This window comes from Rattus norvegicus, chromosome 10, assembly GCF_036323735.1.
Source record: "Rattus norvegicus strain BN/NHsdMcwi chromosome 10, GRCr8, whole genome shotgun sequence".
NCBI lineage: Eukaryota > Metazoa > Chordata > Mammalia > Rodentia > Muridae > Rattus > Rattus norvegicus.
In genome coordinates, this window is record NC_086028.1 from 20,551,132 (window position 1) to 20,566,524 (window position 15,393).

Consider the following 15,393-nt stretch of genomic DNA (forward strand, 5'->3'; position numbering starts at 1 on the left):
AGATTTGAGGGGGCAGAAGTGCTGGGCGCATGCTTCAGGAAGAACGTTATCACACCTGTGAGCCGTGTTCTCAGACTTTTCCCATTAATGTTTTCAGAGACATCAGCAAGAATCAGATATCGGACATTGCTCCAGATGCCTTCCAGGGCCTGAAATCACTCACGTCGCTGTAAGTGGGGCAGGGGTGGGAGGCGCGCCCGTATTTTTTTTTCAGGAGGTGTTTATCAAGGCTTTACGTTGCCTTTACACACTTGTGGCAATCTGGTAAAAGAAACAAATATTTCTTCGGGGGAAATTGATCTTGGGGAATATTTCTACAACTCACATGCATTATTTTTATTGATTAAGTGCCTAGCAGCTTTCCCAGTTATTGGCTTCTAATTCGAATGCGTCTTTGACTCTCACCTCACTCCCCCCTCCCACCTCATGCTGCACAGTGCTGTCTCGGGGGAGACCGGGTGGAGAGAATGGTAATGTATGTCTGAGCTGAGGGCTGTGGCTCACCTCCCCTCCTCCCCCGGCTCCTCCTCCCCCTTGTGTCTATGGCCTTGTCCAGGGAGAGCAGTATTTCCTTTTTCTGATTTTCTTGCTATTTCCAACCTAGCGGTCACTGTTCAGAAAAGATCCACCCCATCCCATCTAGTTTCTTGGACTTTTAAAGCCCTTATTTATCCCAGTACTGAGATTGGAAAAAGCAACCAAGCAAACAAGCAAACCTCACCCACCAAGGGCCACTAGACTCCCGGAAGTCGTAGGATTTGCCCTCAGTTCCTTGAGGCTCACTCAGGGGATAGGCGGCCCCTTGAGCTTTCTCTGCATGTTTTCCCAGGCAGAACGAAGATTCCCTTCCTTGCCTGACAGACTCGATGATTGACCTATCACAGTAATGACAATAAATGACAGCATTTACCGGATGCTGATGGTGACCAGGTACTCTTCTAGGAGTCTTACAGGGTGAACCCTCACAAAAAAAAAAAAAAAAAACCACAGACCGTGGGATCTACCGCCATGTATCTAAGTGCCCATCTGTAACCCTGGCATCTCACACTGTATTGGCCACATAGTGAGTAAAGAAAAGATTCGGGGCTGGGGAGAGAAACGACAGGGAATACAGTACTTGCTGCTCAAAGCATAGCCCCTGAGTCGGGATCCCCAGCTCTGTCCACATAGGAATGGAAAGCGCAGAATTGTATGGCTCTAACCCAGCACTGGGGTCAGAGGGCGGGGCTGGGTCTCAGGAGCTCATTGGTCACCCAGCCTAGCTGAAACCGGGAGCTCCAGGTTCGCTGAGAGACCCCAATGAAAAGCCATAGAGGCTTCCACATGTCCACACAGGCCAGCAAACCTCCCCCTGACACCCCACCCCCTATAGACACATTCACCCGGCGCGTATCACGGGAGGAAGGGACAAGAGATAGCATGCTCATTTAAATGAAAAAAAAAAAAGAGAGAGAAAAAGAAACTTATCTAAGAACACACTCATGAGTGTGAGAGGCGGGATCTGAGCCCAGTGCGTTTGGTCAGAATGTCTCTCCTGTTCATCACGCTTTGAGCATGCAGGTAACAGGAAGCACATAGCCTCCCATCCCCACTGAGCGGAGGCCGAGGACAGGAAGTCCCTGATTCAGCTGGTGTCTGCTGCCTGCCGAGTAAATTAGTTTCATTTATCGAATAGAACATCTGGCTGGGATATCAAAGACGGGGGCGGGGGGGGCCCGTGCGTGAGATTAGTGTCTGCTTATTGTGATGAGTGTCACAGAGTAGAGGAGACGCAGAGGGCCCCTGCCACCAGGATCTCATCCCAACCTTTACATCCTCCCTTAGCCAAGATTTGGGAGCCAGGCTCAAGGAAGTGGGATGATTCTTGTCTTGCAGAAGAAATTGCCAAACAGGAAATTAGCAGCACCAACAGTGAACCTGGAGGCGTTACCAAGCATTAAGGGAAGCGCTTTTGTTTATCCGTCCCTCCATTTAGTAGATACCTGCTGTGTAAGGGAGCAGCAGGGTTGTAAGCATTGAAAATGTGACTCCAGGAGCTTACTAGACCAGCCCCACCGGAGCTGTTGAAGAAGGCAGTGTAGGGTAAAGGGATGGAGAGCCTCTACACCAGGCCTGTTCATTCTTCCAGTCAGTCAGTGGACACTCATTGTACTAGGCCTTGCTCTCTCTCCACTCTAGAGACCCAGCCATGGGCGCGCCCTATAACATCAAAGCATAAAAACCTAGAGGGGCTGGAGAAATGCCTCCTCCGCAGGTCAGAGCACTGGCTGCTCTTCCAGAGGACCAGGGTTCAATTCCCAGCACCTGACAGCTCACAACACACTGTGATTCTGGTCTCAGGAGATCTGGCATTCTCTTCAGGCCTCATCAGGCACCGGGTGCACACATGGTGAGCAGATATTCAAGCAGGCGAACCACCCATTAACCATGTAAAATGATAATAATAATAATAATAATAATAATAATAATAATAATAATAATAATAATAATAAACAACTAAGCCTAAATAAATGTGTAAGTAACGTAATATAATGTAACAGTGAGTGCTTGGGGAGAAGCAAACTGAGAACATAGATGATTGGGAATCTTAACTAAAACATTCAGCAGACGCCTCCAGAGGATAAGCTGCTTGGGCTCAAACATGAAAGGCTGGTGAGGGGAATCAAGACTCAAGATGGGGCCTCAAGTGGGGGAGCCACACAGATCTGCAGGCCAGCACCTTTGAGGCTGATGCATAGGCAGGTGGCTGACCATCCGGCTTGAGGATATTCCACACCAAGGAGTTGGGCTATATGAGAACCCTTACCCCGGCACCCCCAACATCCACACCCTCGCCTAGGACCCCCCCAGCATCCCCCAGCACCCCCACCTCCACCCCCAGCTTCCGCCACTCTAGAGGCTCTGACAGCCATCGAGACTGAGCAGGCAGTGGCATTACTGCATTTGGCACAGTGAGCAGTGGGACATTAATATGAATTACAAATGTGAACCTGCGCCATCATGCTGACTTCTGTTTAGTCATTAATTTGCTGGAGCATTAATGAAACACACCCGCAGGCTGATGGAGAACTCGCTCTTCACTCCCAGTGGCTTCTGGAGGTGGGCGGCAGCGGGGGAGACAGGGGGTGCCTGTTTCACTCTCGGCTGCGTCCCGTCCTAATATTTCGCCTCCTCAAATGACTGTCAGCCTAGATTCGAGATCTGAGTGGGAATTGAATAATTGCATAGCCCATGAACTTAGACCCGAGAAGGGGTTCTAGCAGAAGAGGACCAGCCCCTCTTTATAGCTGTTTCCTGATCAAAGAGGAGGCTGGACCCCTCGAATAGAAAAAATAATCAGTCATAAGACAAGCAGAGGAGGCCCAGAGAGTCTCATGTCCAGGATTAGAGACCTGCTGGATGCTGGTCCTTCCCAGACTTCTCAAGTCACCAAACATTAAGTCGGAAATAGCCGGCGCCGGTGTAGGGGGCACTGTGAGTCTGAAAGATGAAATGAAGGAAATCCTCTGCGTTCCTTCCTTCTTAGATCTGAAAGGGTAGGACAGGCGGATGGAGAGTGGAAGCTGCTATCATCTGAGACAGCGGAAACTCCTCAGCCTCCCCGTCGAGCCAGGCCTCAGCTCAGCAATGCCTGCGCCATCTGGAGATGCCCCCACATGCCCAAAGCCCTGCTGTCTAGATGGATGATGTAAAAAAAAAAAAAAAAAAAAAAAAACCCTCAGCTCAGGAATTCCTAGGATGCAGTGGGGTATTAAAAGGAAACATCCTATAGGCTGGCCCAGCCTAATCAATACCCATTGAAGACACAGGCTGGCCTCCCACACTGCTTATTTACTGTGGGGCTCAAGTCACGCTCGCAGCTCGGAGGTACCACAAAGGGCTGCTTCTTCCTTGTGGGGGTGATGGACTGGGCTGGGCTGGAGTGCAGCAGGATGGAGCCTGCTTTACCTCACACACCCCCAGCACAGGGTGAACTGCCTACCTCTGTCTGTCTCAATGCTGAGAAGATGCAATGGAGGTGGCTGACCAGGAAGGCAGGTAGCCTGAGGTCTCGCCTCTAGAACTGACCCCCTTTACATCCTGCTGATCCCTGTCATCTGCTTCCTTCCAGGGTGCTCTATGGGAACAAGATCACAGAGATTCCCAAAGGACTGTTTGACGGGCTGGTGTCCCTGCAGCTGCTGTGAGTAGGAACTGTCTACTTTTTTTTTTTTTCATCCCTGGGACTGTTTTTGTAGACGGAAAATGTTAATCCATGCTCTGGAAAATTCTTTGAACTTTATACCTGTCACACAGACACCAAAGCCTTTGTGCCATTCTGTCTCCCCTCTCCAAGGCATCCTTGTGGCCAGAAAGACAGAGCTGGCACACAACACCAAAGCCCGTGTACACATAAACCTGGATGACGCAGTCCAGAACCCTGGCCCCAGCGTGAGTCATGACTTGAGAGTAAGAAAGAAATTGAATCCTGCAAGAGGAAATACCTTACAGAGATGTACTAAGAATTTAGGGGACTAAATCTTCCTAAGGCAAACTCCACTCTGAAAGCTGAAATAGGTGCCCATAGCAGGCCCGTGACCTTAAGAAGGGTGTGAGTGGGGAAACGCCATTAGAGATAGCCAATTTGTAGTGTGTGACTCTCTGGCAAGATGAGATGAGGGGAAAATGTTTATTTCATTTAAAGGAAGTTTTAAGTTCTGGGCTTATTTATTTGCATTAATCTCATTCTGGTCATTTGCGCTTAAATGTTTGAAGCAGATAATTGAACTCTGATGTGGGGAAATAAAGGAAGGAACGTAGCATATTTTAGAAGATTTTTGGATGATCGAGGATCATCCCTGGTTTCTGATTAGATAGCTGGTACATCTATGCTCTATTGTTTTGTGTGCCTGTGTGCATGCGTGTGCAAGTGTAAATGAGTAATGTCTACTCTATGACCATCACCATTCCTGTTGTTATCAAGAATTGACCTTGAGTACTCTCTGAGAGGTAGATGACTTTGCCCTGCTTCACACAGCAAAGTAAGTGTGGAAAGTGAGTAGACTCTCCCCAGTCAGATATTTCTAAAGATTCCTGGCTCTCTGAGTAGCACACAACAGAATTTCATCATGGAGTACAAACAAATTTGCATGTAAATGTCTTTTTTTTAAAAAAAAAAATATCACTTCCAAGGCAGACAAGGAGATGTGGACCTTTAATTCCAGGGATTACACTGAAGCAGAAGAGTCATGAGTGGGAGTTCAGGCTCACTACATCCAGTCCCTGAGGGAGGAGGAGAGAAAGAAAGATATATCACCTCCAATTTCCAGTAAAGATTTTAGGCTCTCTGCCTCCCTTGTACCATTAGGAGGAGCCCAAATATAAGTTTATGGACAAGATGGTCCAGCCAGATCTCAAAGGGTAGGTAGGAGATGTGGGACCAAGGCACTAAGCAGTGGGTAGAAAACATGGTTTTGGCTTGCAAGGACACTTTAGAAAGATGTAAGACTTCCTCTAGCTCTCCACGTCTCATACCTTCACACCCTAAACTCCCGTGTCCCTGAACAAATTGCTCCAGGATACAAAACAGTGGGAATCATTTTAGAATGAACTGTCCATCAAGTTTCTGGGCTGCAGATCCAGCAAGTAACTATCAGACTAGTTTGACAAAGCTGAGACAGAGAGAGAGAGAGAGAGAGAGAGAGAGAGAGAGAGAGAGAGAGAGAGAGAGACCTATCTGTTCCTTTCATCTTCCCCTCTCTTCCTCCGCTCCTCTCTCATTCTGTCTGGCTGTAGGCTGGCAGGTCTGTGTTCAAAGGTCCCAGCGCTTTGTGGCTCTTTAAGGCTGTTTTGTAGAATGGTATGCCAGGACTCTGCAAGACTCTCCCTGTTTCACAGATGGTGTTCTTTGCTCCTAGCAGAGAAACTAAGTTACAACTGCTACCATGAGGCTGGTTAACTGTAGCCATTAATCCCCAGGAGAAAAATAACAATGGCATCTGCCTGGAGGTGGATTTAGGGGACACTGTGTCCAGCCAGGCTGGCGTGAATGACCTTGAATGATATGCATTAAAAGAACAATGTCATGCCCATTTAACTAAGGAAAGTGGACCGGACACCAAAGGGCCAGCATTGTGAATGGTGTGTATCAAAGATTTTAGAATGGCGAATTTTTAAACAAAGGAAATATGTCTGTGCTGTAAGCTGACAGCAGTCGGGAGGTTATGAGGCTCCCCCCCTCCCCACGCTATGAAGGCTATGCCAGCTGAACAGCACTGCTTTGAGCAGATGGAACTGACTAGCTAGGGGGTAAAGACAATGTTTCTCCCTCTGTGGAGACCAGGAGTTGACACAACTCAGGCTGGCTCTCTTTCCAGAAGGAGCCCGCAGGCAGGGCTGGAGTTCTTCATCTCTGGTTCTGACCTGCTGTTGGGCGGTTGGAAAGCAGGTCCCCATTAGATCAAATTTAGGGTTCAGCGGGCTGCAGATTGGATTTCTCCTCATTTGGCTGGAGATTGTCTGATAAGAAGGCTCTGATTAGAATACCCTGGTTGACTGGGTAATTTCATCTCCTTTGACTCAGAGGCGGACCATGGGAGTGTTGTCTCCTCCGCCCCTCCTCCCTCTCTCTTGAATGATTGATTGGTCAGTCCCAAAGTGCAAATGTCCCTTCCATGCCTAGAGGTCCTGGATATTTTCTTTTCTGGCACTTGTTGTGACACTAACGGGGACCAAGTGGATGTGCGCTTGGCCATTCTGTCCCTCCCTCCCTTCCTGACTGTTCTGGACTTAGCTGCCTGCCATCCTTCCAGCTATGCCCAGTTTAGGGTGTGCCCAGCTGTCCTGCCTTAGCAATTTGCTTGCCACACTCCTTCGGACAGAAGATCGACACCAATAGTACAGTATCCTAGGCAGTCTCGGAGAATGCACCACATGGGTTTATACAGGCCAGCCTCAGCAGCCCCTGGAGTTGACCCTGAACTTAACGTTATCTTCTGGATCCCCCCAAGAGATGTATCCCTAGCTGAACCTACAAGGTCTCATATCAAACGAACCTCAGGGCTACACACACACACACACACACACACACACACACACACACACACAGCTGGTACTGCAGTCCCACCATGCCTACTCTGACAAATATGCCTGTCTTTCCTTTACTGATGGTTTCTATGATAAGCCCTCACTGCACAGTTGGAAGTTATAAAGCTCGTTCTTAAACTGAACCTCCATCCTGGAGAAACCCAGATGTCTGCTATCGTAGCCCTCCGATGGTTTTGAGTAGCTAGGGTACTTCCCTGTAATTGATCCTGAACAGGTCCGGTTCGGCTCCGGCAGTCGTTTGCTGTGCAAATATTCATTGTTTGTTACTAGCAGCGTCTGTTGTTGGGGTTGTAAGACAGTCTATCAGCTTCCTTGCTGAACTGGACTGCCAGGAAGGGAGTTGGGTGATACAGGGAGACACCTGGGAAGCCATGGTTAGAACAGAACCTGTCACCTGCTTGTAATCCTAACTACTTTCTCTCCTCCTCCTCCTCCTCCTCCTCCTCCTCCTCCTCCTCCTCCTCCTCCTCCTCCTCCTCCACCACCACCCCCACCTCCACCACCTGCCCTTCCATGAGTTCTCAGGACATAGGAGGTGACAGCTATCTTGCTCCTGTGTGGGCAGCCATCAGATAGGATGCCCTGAGACCCTGCACTTTGCAACTCAGAGGCCCACTGTCTCCAAGGCAGGAAAAGCAGTCAGTATGTCACTAGGGCTGTCATTTCCTTCTCTGATGGGCAGCTGCAAGCTGTGCTGTCACCTGCTTTCCCTGGGGAAAGGAGAGCATTCATTTAACACTCATTGATTTCATGGCATATCCCGCCCGGAAAGTTGCTGGAATGGGGGGAGCCACCAGAGATGGAGGCTTTTCAACCTGCTCCGTGAGGATTTTTAAACCAAACCAGACTGTCTTCAGGCTGGAATAAGTTAAAGACATCCCAGGCACCTGTTCAATTTTCTTGGAAGAGAGACAGAACCGTTTGAGGCTCTTGAAGTTTGCCAAGCAACATGCCAATTACAGAGCAGGGAGCATAGCTTCACTCCACATAGATCATATTCCCTCACCAGCAGCTTCACAGACACTTCCTAATTCTGCTGCTACCAGGACAGCTCACAGTGATTGAGTACTTAATACGCTCAGGACTTAGTGCTAAGCAATGGCAGATGCATATCGCATTTAATCTTCTTCATATATGGGAAGTGTTTTGACAGAGGCCCATTTTACAGACGGGAAAGTGAGGGTTCATTAACTTGGCCTTGATCGCTCATATGTGAGTTGTAGGGCCAGAGGTATAGCAGCTCTTCTTTCCAGAGACACAGAAATGAAGCTGGGTCTGAAGGAAAGAGTCCTCTCCGGCAGCAGAAAGAGTTCCAGTTCCGCAGTCCATTTTTAAGGGAAGCATTCTCCCCTTTTCTTTCGAATCTGGAATTTCCTAGGAAAAGTCCTAAGCCATGGAAGAATGTTCCATGCAAATGGTTCTGTCTTCTTGAAGGCTTGATTAGTCACCAGGTAGCAATCAGGGAAGTGGCCACCCCAATAGTTGGGGGTGGGGCGCCAAGTAAAGCTAAAATAGGCAGGTTCACCCGGTTGCCTATTTTAGGTCATGGCTATCGCTCTCTAGGCCCTGGGTTCCAGCTCTCCTCTGATTACCTTAGAAAAACCCTACCTGAACCCTGTTCCTAGGGCCCTTCCGTGTCACTGGAGTGGATGGATGGGAATGTTTCTCAGACAGACCACCGGATGGCCATGCTGCATGCTGCGTGCTTTTGTTTCAGTTCCATCTGGAGTCGCCATGACAACCCAAGGCCTGTGACAGTAGCATAGCCATTATCGGAAGAGAAGGAAAGTGTCCCCTTTGCCACCTTGGGAGTTGGAAGTCTCCTCCTGGGCCCTCCTGTGATGGTTGGGCATAACGTGGATCAGAGGGTCCATTCACAAGCTCCAGTAGGATCCTGGCTGTGGCCAGAGAGCCTCTGTACTGTGGCACTAGGAATTGGTCATGTCTTCGTCAGTCTGGCGTCAGCAAGTTGCTGAAGGTCAAAATTAATTCCCCGTATTTCATACGGGAGGGAGGCATGAAAAGAGTTTAGTCCCGTTACACTTAGCGGATAAAGAAATGTAGGATGGCAGAGGGTTAATTCTAATGAAATAAAAGAGAAGACAGGCATATTATTAATGAGAGAAGGGTGCCTGGAGATCTCCCAGCTTAGTCAGGGGTCCCTAATAGCTCCCTTAATTGGTCTCTGGTACTAATACTTTATGCCCATGTGTAATAGCAAGTACCTCTCTAGAGACACATAGAACACTTTTAATGGCAAAGAGTCTTTATAACACTTCCCTTTAGAAGTGTTCTCCCCTGAAGGAGCCAAAGGAAAGGTCATGCCAGAGGCTCTTGGTGCTGTCTTTCTCCTCCCGTGTAGCTGCTACGTTCTGGTGGTTGTGGAACAGAAACTGACTTACAAGTTCAGGAAAGGGAAGTTCACAGTGCTGCTGTTTTGGCTGGGTTCATCCCTGTCTCCCCCAAGCAGAGTTCCTGGAAGAGTTTCACCCAGTCTCTTGGAAAGCCCACTGCACTCTTTCTTGACGCTGGTTTTCTGAGAAGAGCCTGCGTTCTCTGGCGTCTGGAATCTGCTCTTGGCATCTTCAGCAAACACTCTGTAAAGAGGAGAAGTAACGTAACCACCTTTTCCCACAGACCTTAGAGCAGGTGTATCTAAGAATATAAATACAACCCAGAATGATAGCTCTGGGCCCCTAAATCAATATGTGGCTGCCTAGAGTTGCCAAAATGATTTTAATGCAATTTATCACTGAACCCAACTCCAGATGTTTGTCTTTTCCAAATCCCGCCTAAAGGCCTAGGAAGATGGGATATGTGCAAGGGTGGTGGCTGTCGGTGGGGCTTCAGTGGCCTCTGGGAAGAGACTATGCTCTTTTTTACAGATCTCAATGGGCTCATCTGCTACCCATAGTCCACCTCTCCCACACCACTTGAACCCTGAATAAATGAGGCTTTTTAAGCTGCTACTAGCAGTGGGAGTGCCTGGGCCTTTTCTGATAGGCCAGACCAGTCCCCTAGCAGGGCATGAGTCATAAGAACCTTTTTCATACCAAACTCAGGGTATTTCCTTCCCCACGAAGCTCTGGCTTGTATCTCCCTACCCTGCTTCTCCTGTAGGCAGCTGTTTCTGGAAAAGATTATCTCCCAACAGCATTGTTAGCATGGGTAGTCGATGGGATGTGTGCTAATACCTCTTGACATAAAACATATGTGGAAGTCCAAAGTGCTCCAACTGGCCAGCAGAGGCGGGAGGTGGTAACACGTCTCAGCTAATTCGTGCAAGTATATACACGCACTATCGGATGCACTCTTCTCCTCCCATTCCTTCGATGGGAATGGCTCTTCTTCTGCTACGCTATTGCCAGATCATCACTAAGTTTGATGGGGAAGCCTACCTCTACCTCCTCATAGCCTTAGGTGATTAGCACCTTCCCTTACTGGGAGGATGGGTTTCAGAGTAGCAGAACGGTTAGTCTAACCTACCATTCACAGGTCAGGGACCACTACGAAAGGTTAGTTTATGTCTTTGAGTCTCCCAGTGTCGTCTGACAGGTAGAGATAACATTTACTATGTAGGGTTATGGAGGATTAGATATTTGTAAGGTGTCGGTGCAAGTGCTTAGCGTAGATTAACCCCTCTGGTTACTATTCACAAGGCTTCGTCATCTTCTTGATAGCCACACGACTCTTGAGTTTCCTTCAGTGGGCTGGCTGAGAGCCCCAAGAGAGAGTTGGGTCTTCTCTGGAGACAGTTGTGCACAGTTGAGGGGTCAGTGTTTTCAGCTGTGAAAGAGGCCTCTGGGATGAGGCATGCGAACATCCCAGGTGTTGTCTTCTGCTCTTCTCAGAATGCAGTAAAGCTTCAGAGTGAGGAGAGCCAGGGACCATGCACACATCTCCCTCACCAGCATTTCCCTCAACCTAGAATGCCTACCTCACGCAACCACAAAATAAAGAAACTTGAATCAGTTACAGTGTGGTATACATCCCAAGCTGAGACACCTCTCTACTCCCAAGAGACAAGCAGGGTTGTCTAGACCCAACCAGACATCTGTCTACTCCATACATCTCAAGGCCAACAGAGTCAGGCATGCACTGGAGATAAGGAACACAGAAGACAGAAAATGCATGTTTGTGTGAGATAGTGGGTGGGAGGTGAGCTTCGAACTCACACACGCTGAGGTAGCTTGGCCAAGTCTGTCATCATTATGGCCCTCAGTTTCCTCATCGTCAAAATGAAGGTGATCACGATGCTCTTCCGTGGGAAATACTTGGTGCGTGGGTGTGGCCTCCACCAATGACCCAGCCTTCTCGATGTCGTTTCTACAGACATTTACCTCACTGCTCCTCAAAGGAGGACAAACCAAATCAGATCAAACATTATTCCAAGAAAGAGAGTTAACTTGTCTAGCCAACAAGGCAAGCCCATGACCATCCTCTAGTCGCTAAAGTCCAGTGTAGATACAGTTTGAGCATCTCTAATCCAAAAAGCCATAACAGTCTCTAAGTCTTTTGATCGTCTGTGGGATACCACAGGTGGAACATTCCACACTTAACCTCACATGACAGAGCACAGGCAAAACAGAAGCATGCAAAACCCATTATAGAAAATGTCCTCCAGGTGTTGTATATAAGATGTCTATGAAATGTAAATTGATATAGATTTGAGTCCTTTCCCTAAGATCTTTCGCTATACATACAAAAAATATTCCACAGTCTGAAAATTCCAAACACTTCTGGTCCCAAGCGTTTCAGATAAGGGATACTGAGCTGATAGTTCTTTTGGCTCCATCTTTTAGTGTTTTTTGAACGCCCTCATCTCTTGCCCATGGACCAGATATCTCAGAGCTCCTTTTATGGAAGCCAGACTGAGTTGAGTTGCTGCCAATCTTCTTCCCCCAAAGAAAAAGAGCAGAGGCAGGCTGCTCGATCTTGCTGATGCTAAGACTCAGAGGCTATCCTCAGTGACTAATTCTCCCTAAGCAGCTTAATTTTATCTCACACAACACCTCCTCATCATGCCCGGGGGAGCTGAGCAGCTGGGAGAGGATGAGTGTCCAAGAGACTGTGCCCTTCTCTGTCTTCTTTTGCCCCCTGCTTCGTGAGCTCTGCACCTTGAGCTCTGTTTCTTACTAATTCTGCCAGCCTGGGTTGTTGTGATATTTCACCCCTTTGAAAGAACATCCCATGCTGAGAGATCCAGGAGCAATAGGAGACAGAGAAGCACCCAGATGAGCAAAGGAAGCCAAGCTGGGACCTGATGGGCGAGGAATATTACCAAGATCCATGCAGGGTAAATGCTCTCCAGGCAAGTAAGAGCTGCTGCTTCTCTGTCTCCAGAGTCATCTTCTCTGTCTAACTCAAATACTTCCCAATATTGCTGTCGGGCTCATGAAGCTGGAACAAGGCATCAAGTCTAAAAAGCCTTCTTAAGCAAGGATGGTTCAAAGGGGACTTATGGGGGTTGGGGGGAGCTACCCAGTAGGAAAGATCCAGACTGTGGCAAAGAGCCTCATGTCCTGTCTGTGAATGTGGCCACTGCACAGCTGCTAGCACGGGAATCATTGCCAGAGGTTTTGAAATGTGTTTTCCAAGAAAAAACAAAAATCTATTGTAGGTGTGTGTGGAGGGGGGTGCATAAGATTTCTAACTTTTGACACATAGGAAAGTCTTGTAAAATGTTAGGAAAGAGGGGATCCTCAAACCATCAGCTAAGTCATCCCGTTCTCTCTCTTTATTAAATAGTTTAACATTTCTGGCATAGTGGTACTCTCAAAGGCCTTGAATATCAATATTTAGAACAAATAGTTTACTAATTACTTAAAAAATAAAATGCCCAGGCACAGTGGCTCACGCCTTTCTTCCCAGCACTTGAAAGGCAGAGGCAGGTGGGTCTCTGAGTTCCAGGCCAGCCTGGTCTACATAATGAGTTCCAGGACAGCCAGAGCTACATAGTGAGACCCTGTCTTAGGGGGTAAGACAGGGGGGGTACAAAAAAAAATCAAAACCAAAAACAAATTTACTTTAAAAATAAAATAAAAGCTTGCATGTGGAAGACCCATTTCTAATATCATTGCTTGACTGTTATTCTGTTCATATTACAGCCTCGTTCAAATGCCCCCCACCTAGAATGACCTTGACCACAATCTAATACAAGAATCACAGGAAATGGTGGGGGGTGGGGTTACAGAGGGGATGGGCAGATTGGTGGAGTAGATAAGGCATTCATGAAGAAGCAGCTGAGCCCTCTAGAGACCTGGTTATCATAATTCCTCACAGTGTGCTCCCTGGAAGCTCTCCTGACCTTGCAAAGCCCTCAGACTCTGCTTCAGTCTCTGTGCCTGTAACTGAAGTGGCTCTGCCCATCTGCCCAGGTTACAGTGAGAATAGCAAGGGTCAGGAAGGCACTTTGGAAAACAAAGAATATTCTAGCAACGTGAGCTTCCCCCCCCCTCACTCTGAGGCAGGAGGACATCTGTGTGGACCCTAGGGACCTTGCCCGTTATTAGCCAGATTAAACAGGCTGTTCTTCTTCTGCTTGTCATAGTCACAGCTGCCTGCCTGCCTGCACCTGGATAGCACAGGGGACTTTGAGGGAAGCGGACCTGCAGCAAGGGAGGGAAGGCTGGCACCCAGGGCCAGCTCTACCACTGCTAACTCCAGGCCCTGTGCATTATGGTATAGAGAGGCACCTAAAGCAAGGGGGTCAGTTCTGAATCCCCAGCTATTCTCCACCGAGGGATCTCTGAGCCTGCCTGAAGACGTGATATTTAGACATTCAACATTCTGACCCTCTTGTTCTCCCTCTCCTTCAAGAAGGAATGAGGAGTGATTTCACTGTAGTTTCAAGGGCACCACCAGCCAGTCCAGGGCCATAAAAGAAATGCTCGGCCAAATTTGCTTGACTGAGCAGCTCTGCAGTCTGGAATTTGTCTGTGGTGCTCAGAGCATCTGCTGGGCCAGTGTTTCCCTCACTTTCTGTGTTGTTCTGTGAAGGAGGGGACAGTATGAAAAGCTGTGATCTAGCAGAAAGGGGCCCCCCTCCATGGGTAAGAAAGGAGAGAGACCCCCTGAAGGTGCGTATGGAGCTGGATATGTGACCTAAATAATAAGCCTTGGTAATGAAGGGAGAGATTGAGGAAATGGTATTCGGTGTTACCTCAGATTGCACACATGGCGAACAAGAAAACTAATAAATTCGTCACACATTAAGGTGAGACGCAGGAAGGAATAGGGGACAATACTGGGATTATAGGGCCCTGCTGAGGGCCAAGAGGGTTGGGGCAGGCCTCCCTGAGGAAGATGAGAGGGTCAGAGAAGGCCTCTCTGAGGAGATGCCATTTGAGTAGAGAGGTCTGCTGTGTGTGCTGAGGGATGGAGAAAGGGGTATGGTGTGCCTGAGGAACAACAGGTGACCTATAGGGATCAAGGGTAGTAGATGAAGGCATAAGGTTATGATAAAGACAAGGATAGTGTGTGTTAGTGTGTGTGTGTGTGTGTGTGTGTGTGTGTGTGTGTGTGTGTGTGCATGTGCCTACACATGAACACATTTCTTCCCTGGGAGATCGTCTATAACTTTTATTAGATTTCCTATGGAATCTAAACAAGCTCCAAGGAGTTCTCTGAATCAAGAATTGCCCTGACTCCATCTACTAAAACATTACATCAATTGTGCCAAATGATTTTTGTTTTTCTTCTTTGTGATGCCTGGAAGCTCTGAACTCTAAAGTAGAAAAGTGCAATGCTCGGTTCCACCCCCAACCTTTGGCCAAGGCTGCAGGTGCGAGGCCAGGTGCAGGTGCCAGGCCCAGGTGCAGGTGCCAGGCCCAGGTGCAGGTGTGAAGCCAGGTGTAGTTGTGAGGTCTGGTGCAGGTGTGAAGCCAGGTGCAGGTGGTGGTAGCGTGTGCAGCACAGCGTCCACAGTGATGGGAGAAAATGGGGAGGGTCTAGAAAGCCACAGAAAGCAGCCTCTCGTTCTCTGGGCTATAGCAGAAACTCCAGGCCACGTGGATGAGGGATTGCCTCTTTCCAGAGGTACCAGCAGGTTCAGCCAGCCTTTGCTCCACTGGCAGTGACTGGAAGCCTCTCTTCTTATCCAACTTAGCCTCCTCAATGCCAACAAGATCAACTGCCTGCGGGTAAACACCTTCCAGGACCTACAGAACCTCAATCTGCTCTCTCTGTATGACAACAAGTTGCAGACTATCAGCAAAGGGCTCTTTGCTCCGCTGCAGTCCATCCAGACCCTGTGAGTACACAGCCCTGGCAGATCCCTCCACCAAAACAAAGGTGGGCTGAGGATTG

General features: G+C 48.4%; 1 protein-coding gene across 1 annotated transcript in view; it reads left to right on the forward strand.

Moving 5' to 3' along the window:
* Nucleotides 1-15,393, forward strand: part of Slit3 (slit guidance ligand 3) — a 584,776-nt gene that overhangs the window by 475,203 nt on the left and 94,180 nt on the right. The window contains 3 exon segments of the mRNA NM_031321.1: nucleotides 98-169; nucleotides 4,112-4,183; nucleotides 15,194-15,337. Of these exon segments, the coding sequence (NP_112611.1) occupies nucleotides 98-169; nucleotides 4,112-4,183; nucleotides 15,194-15,337 (288 nt within the window).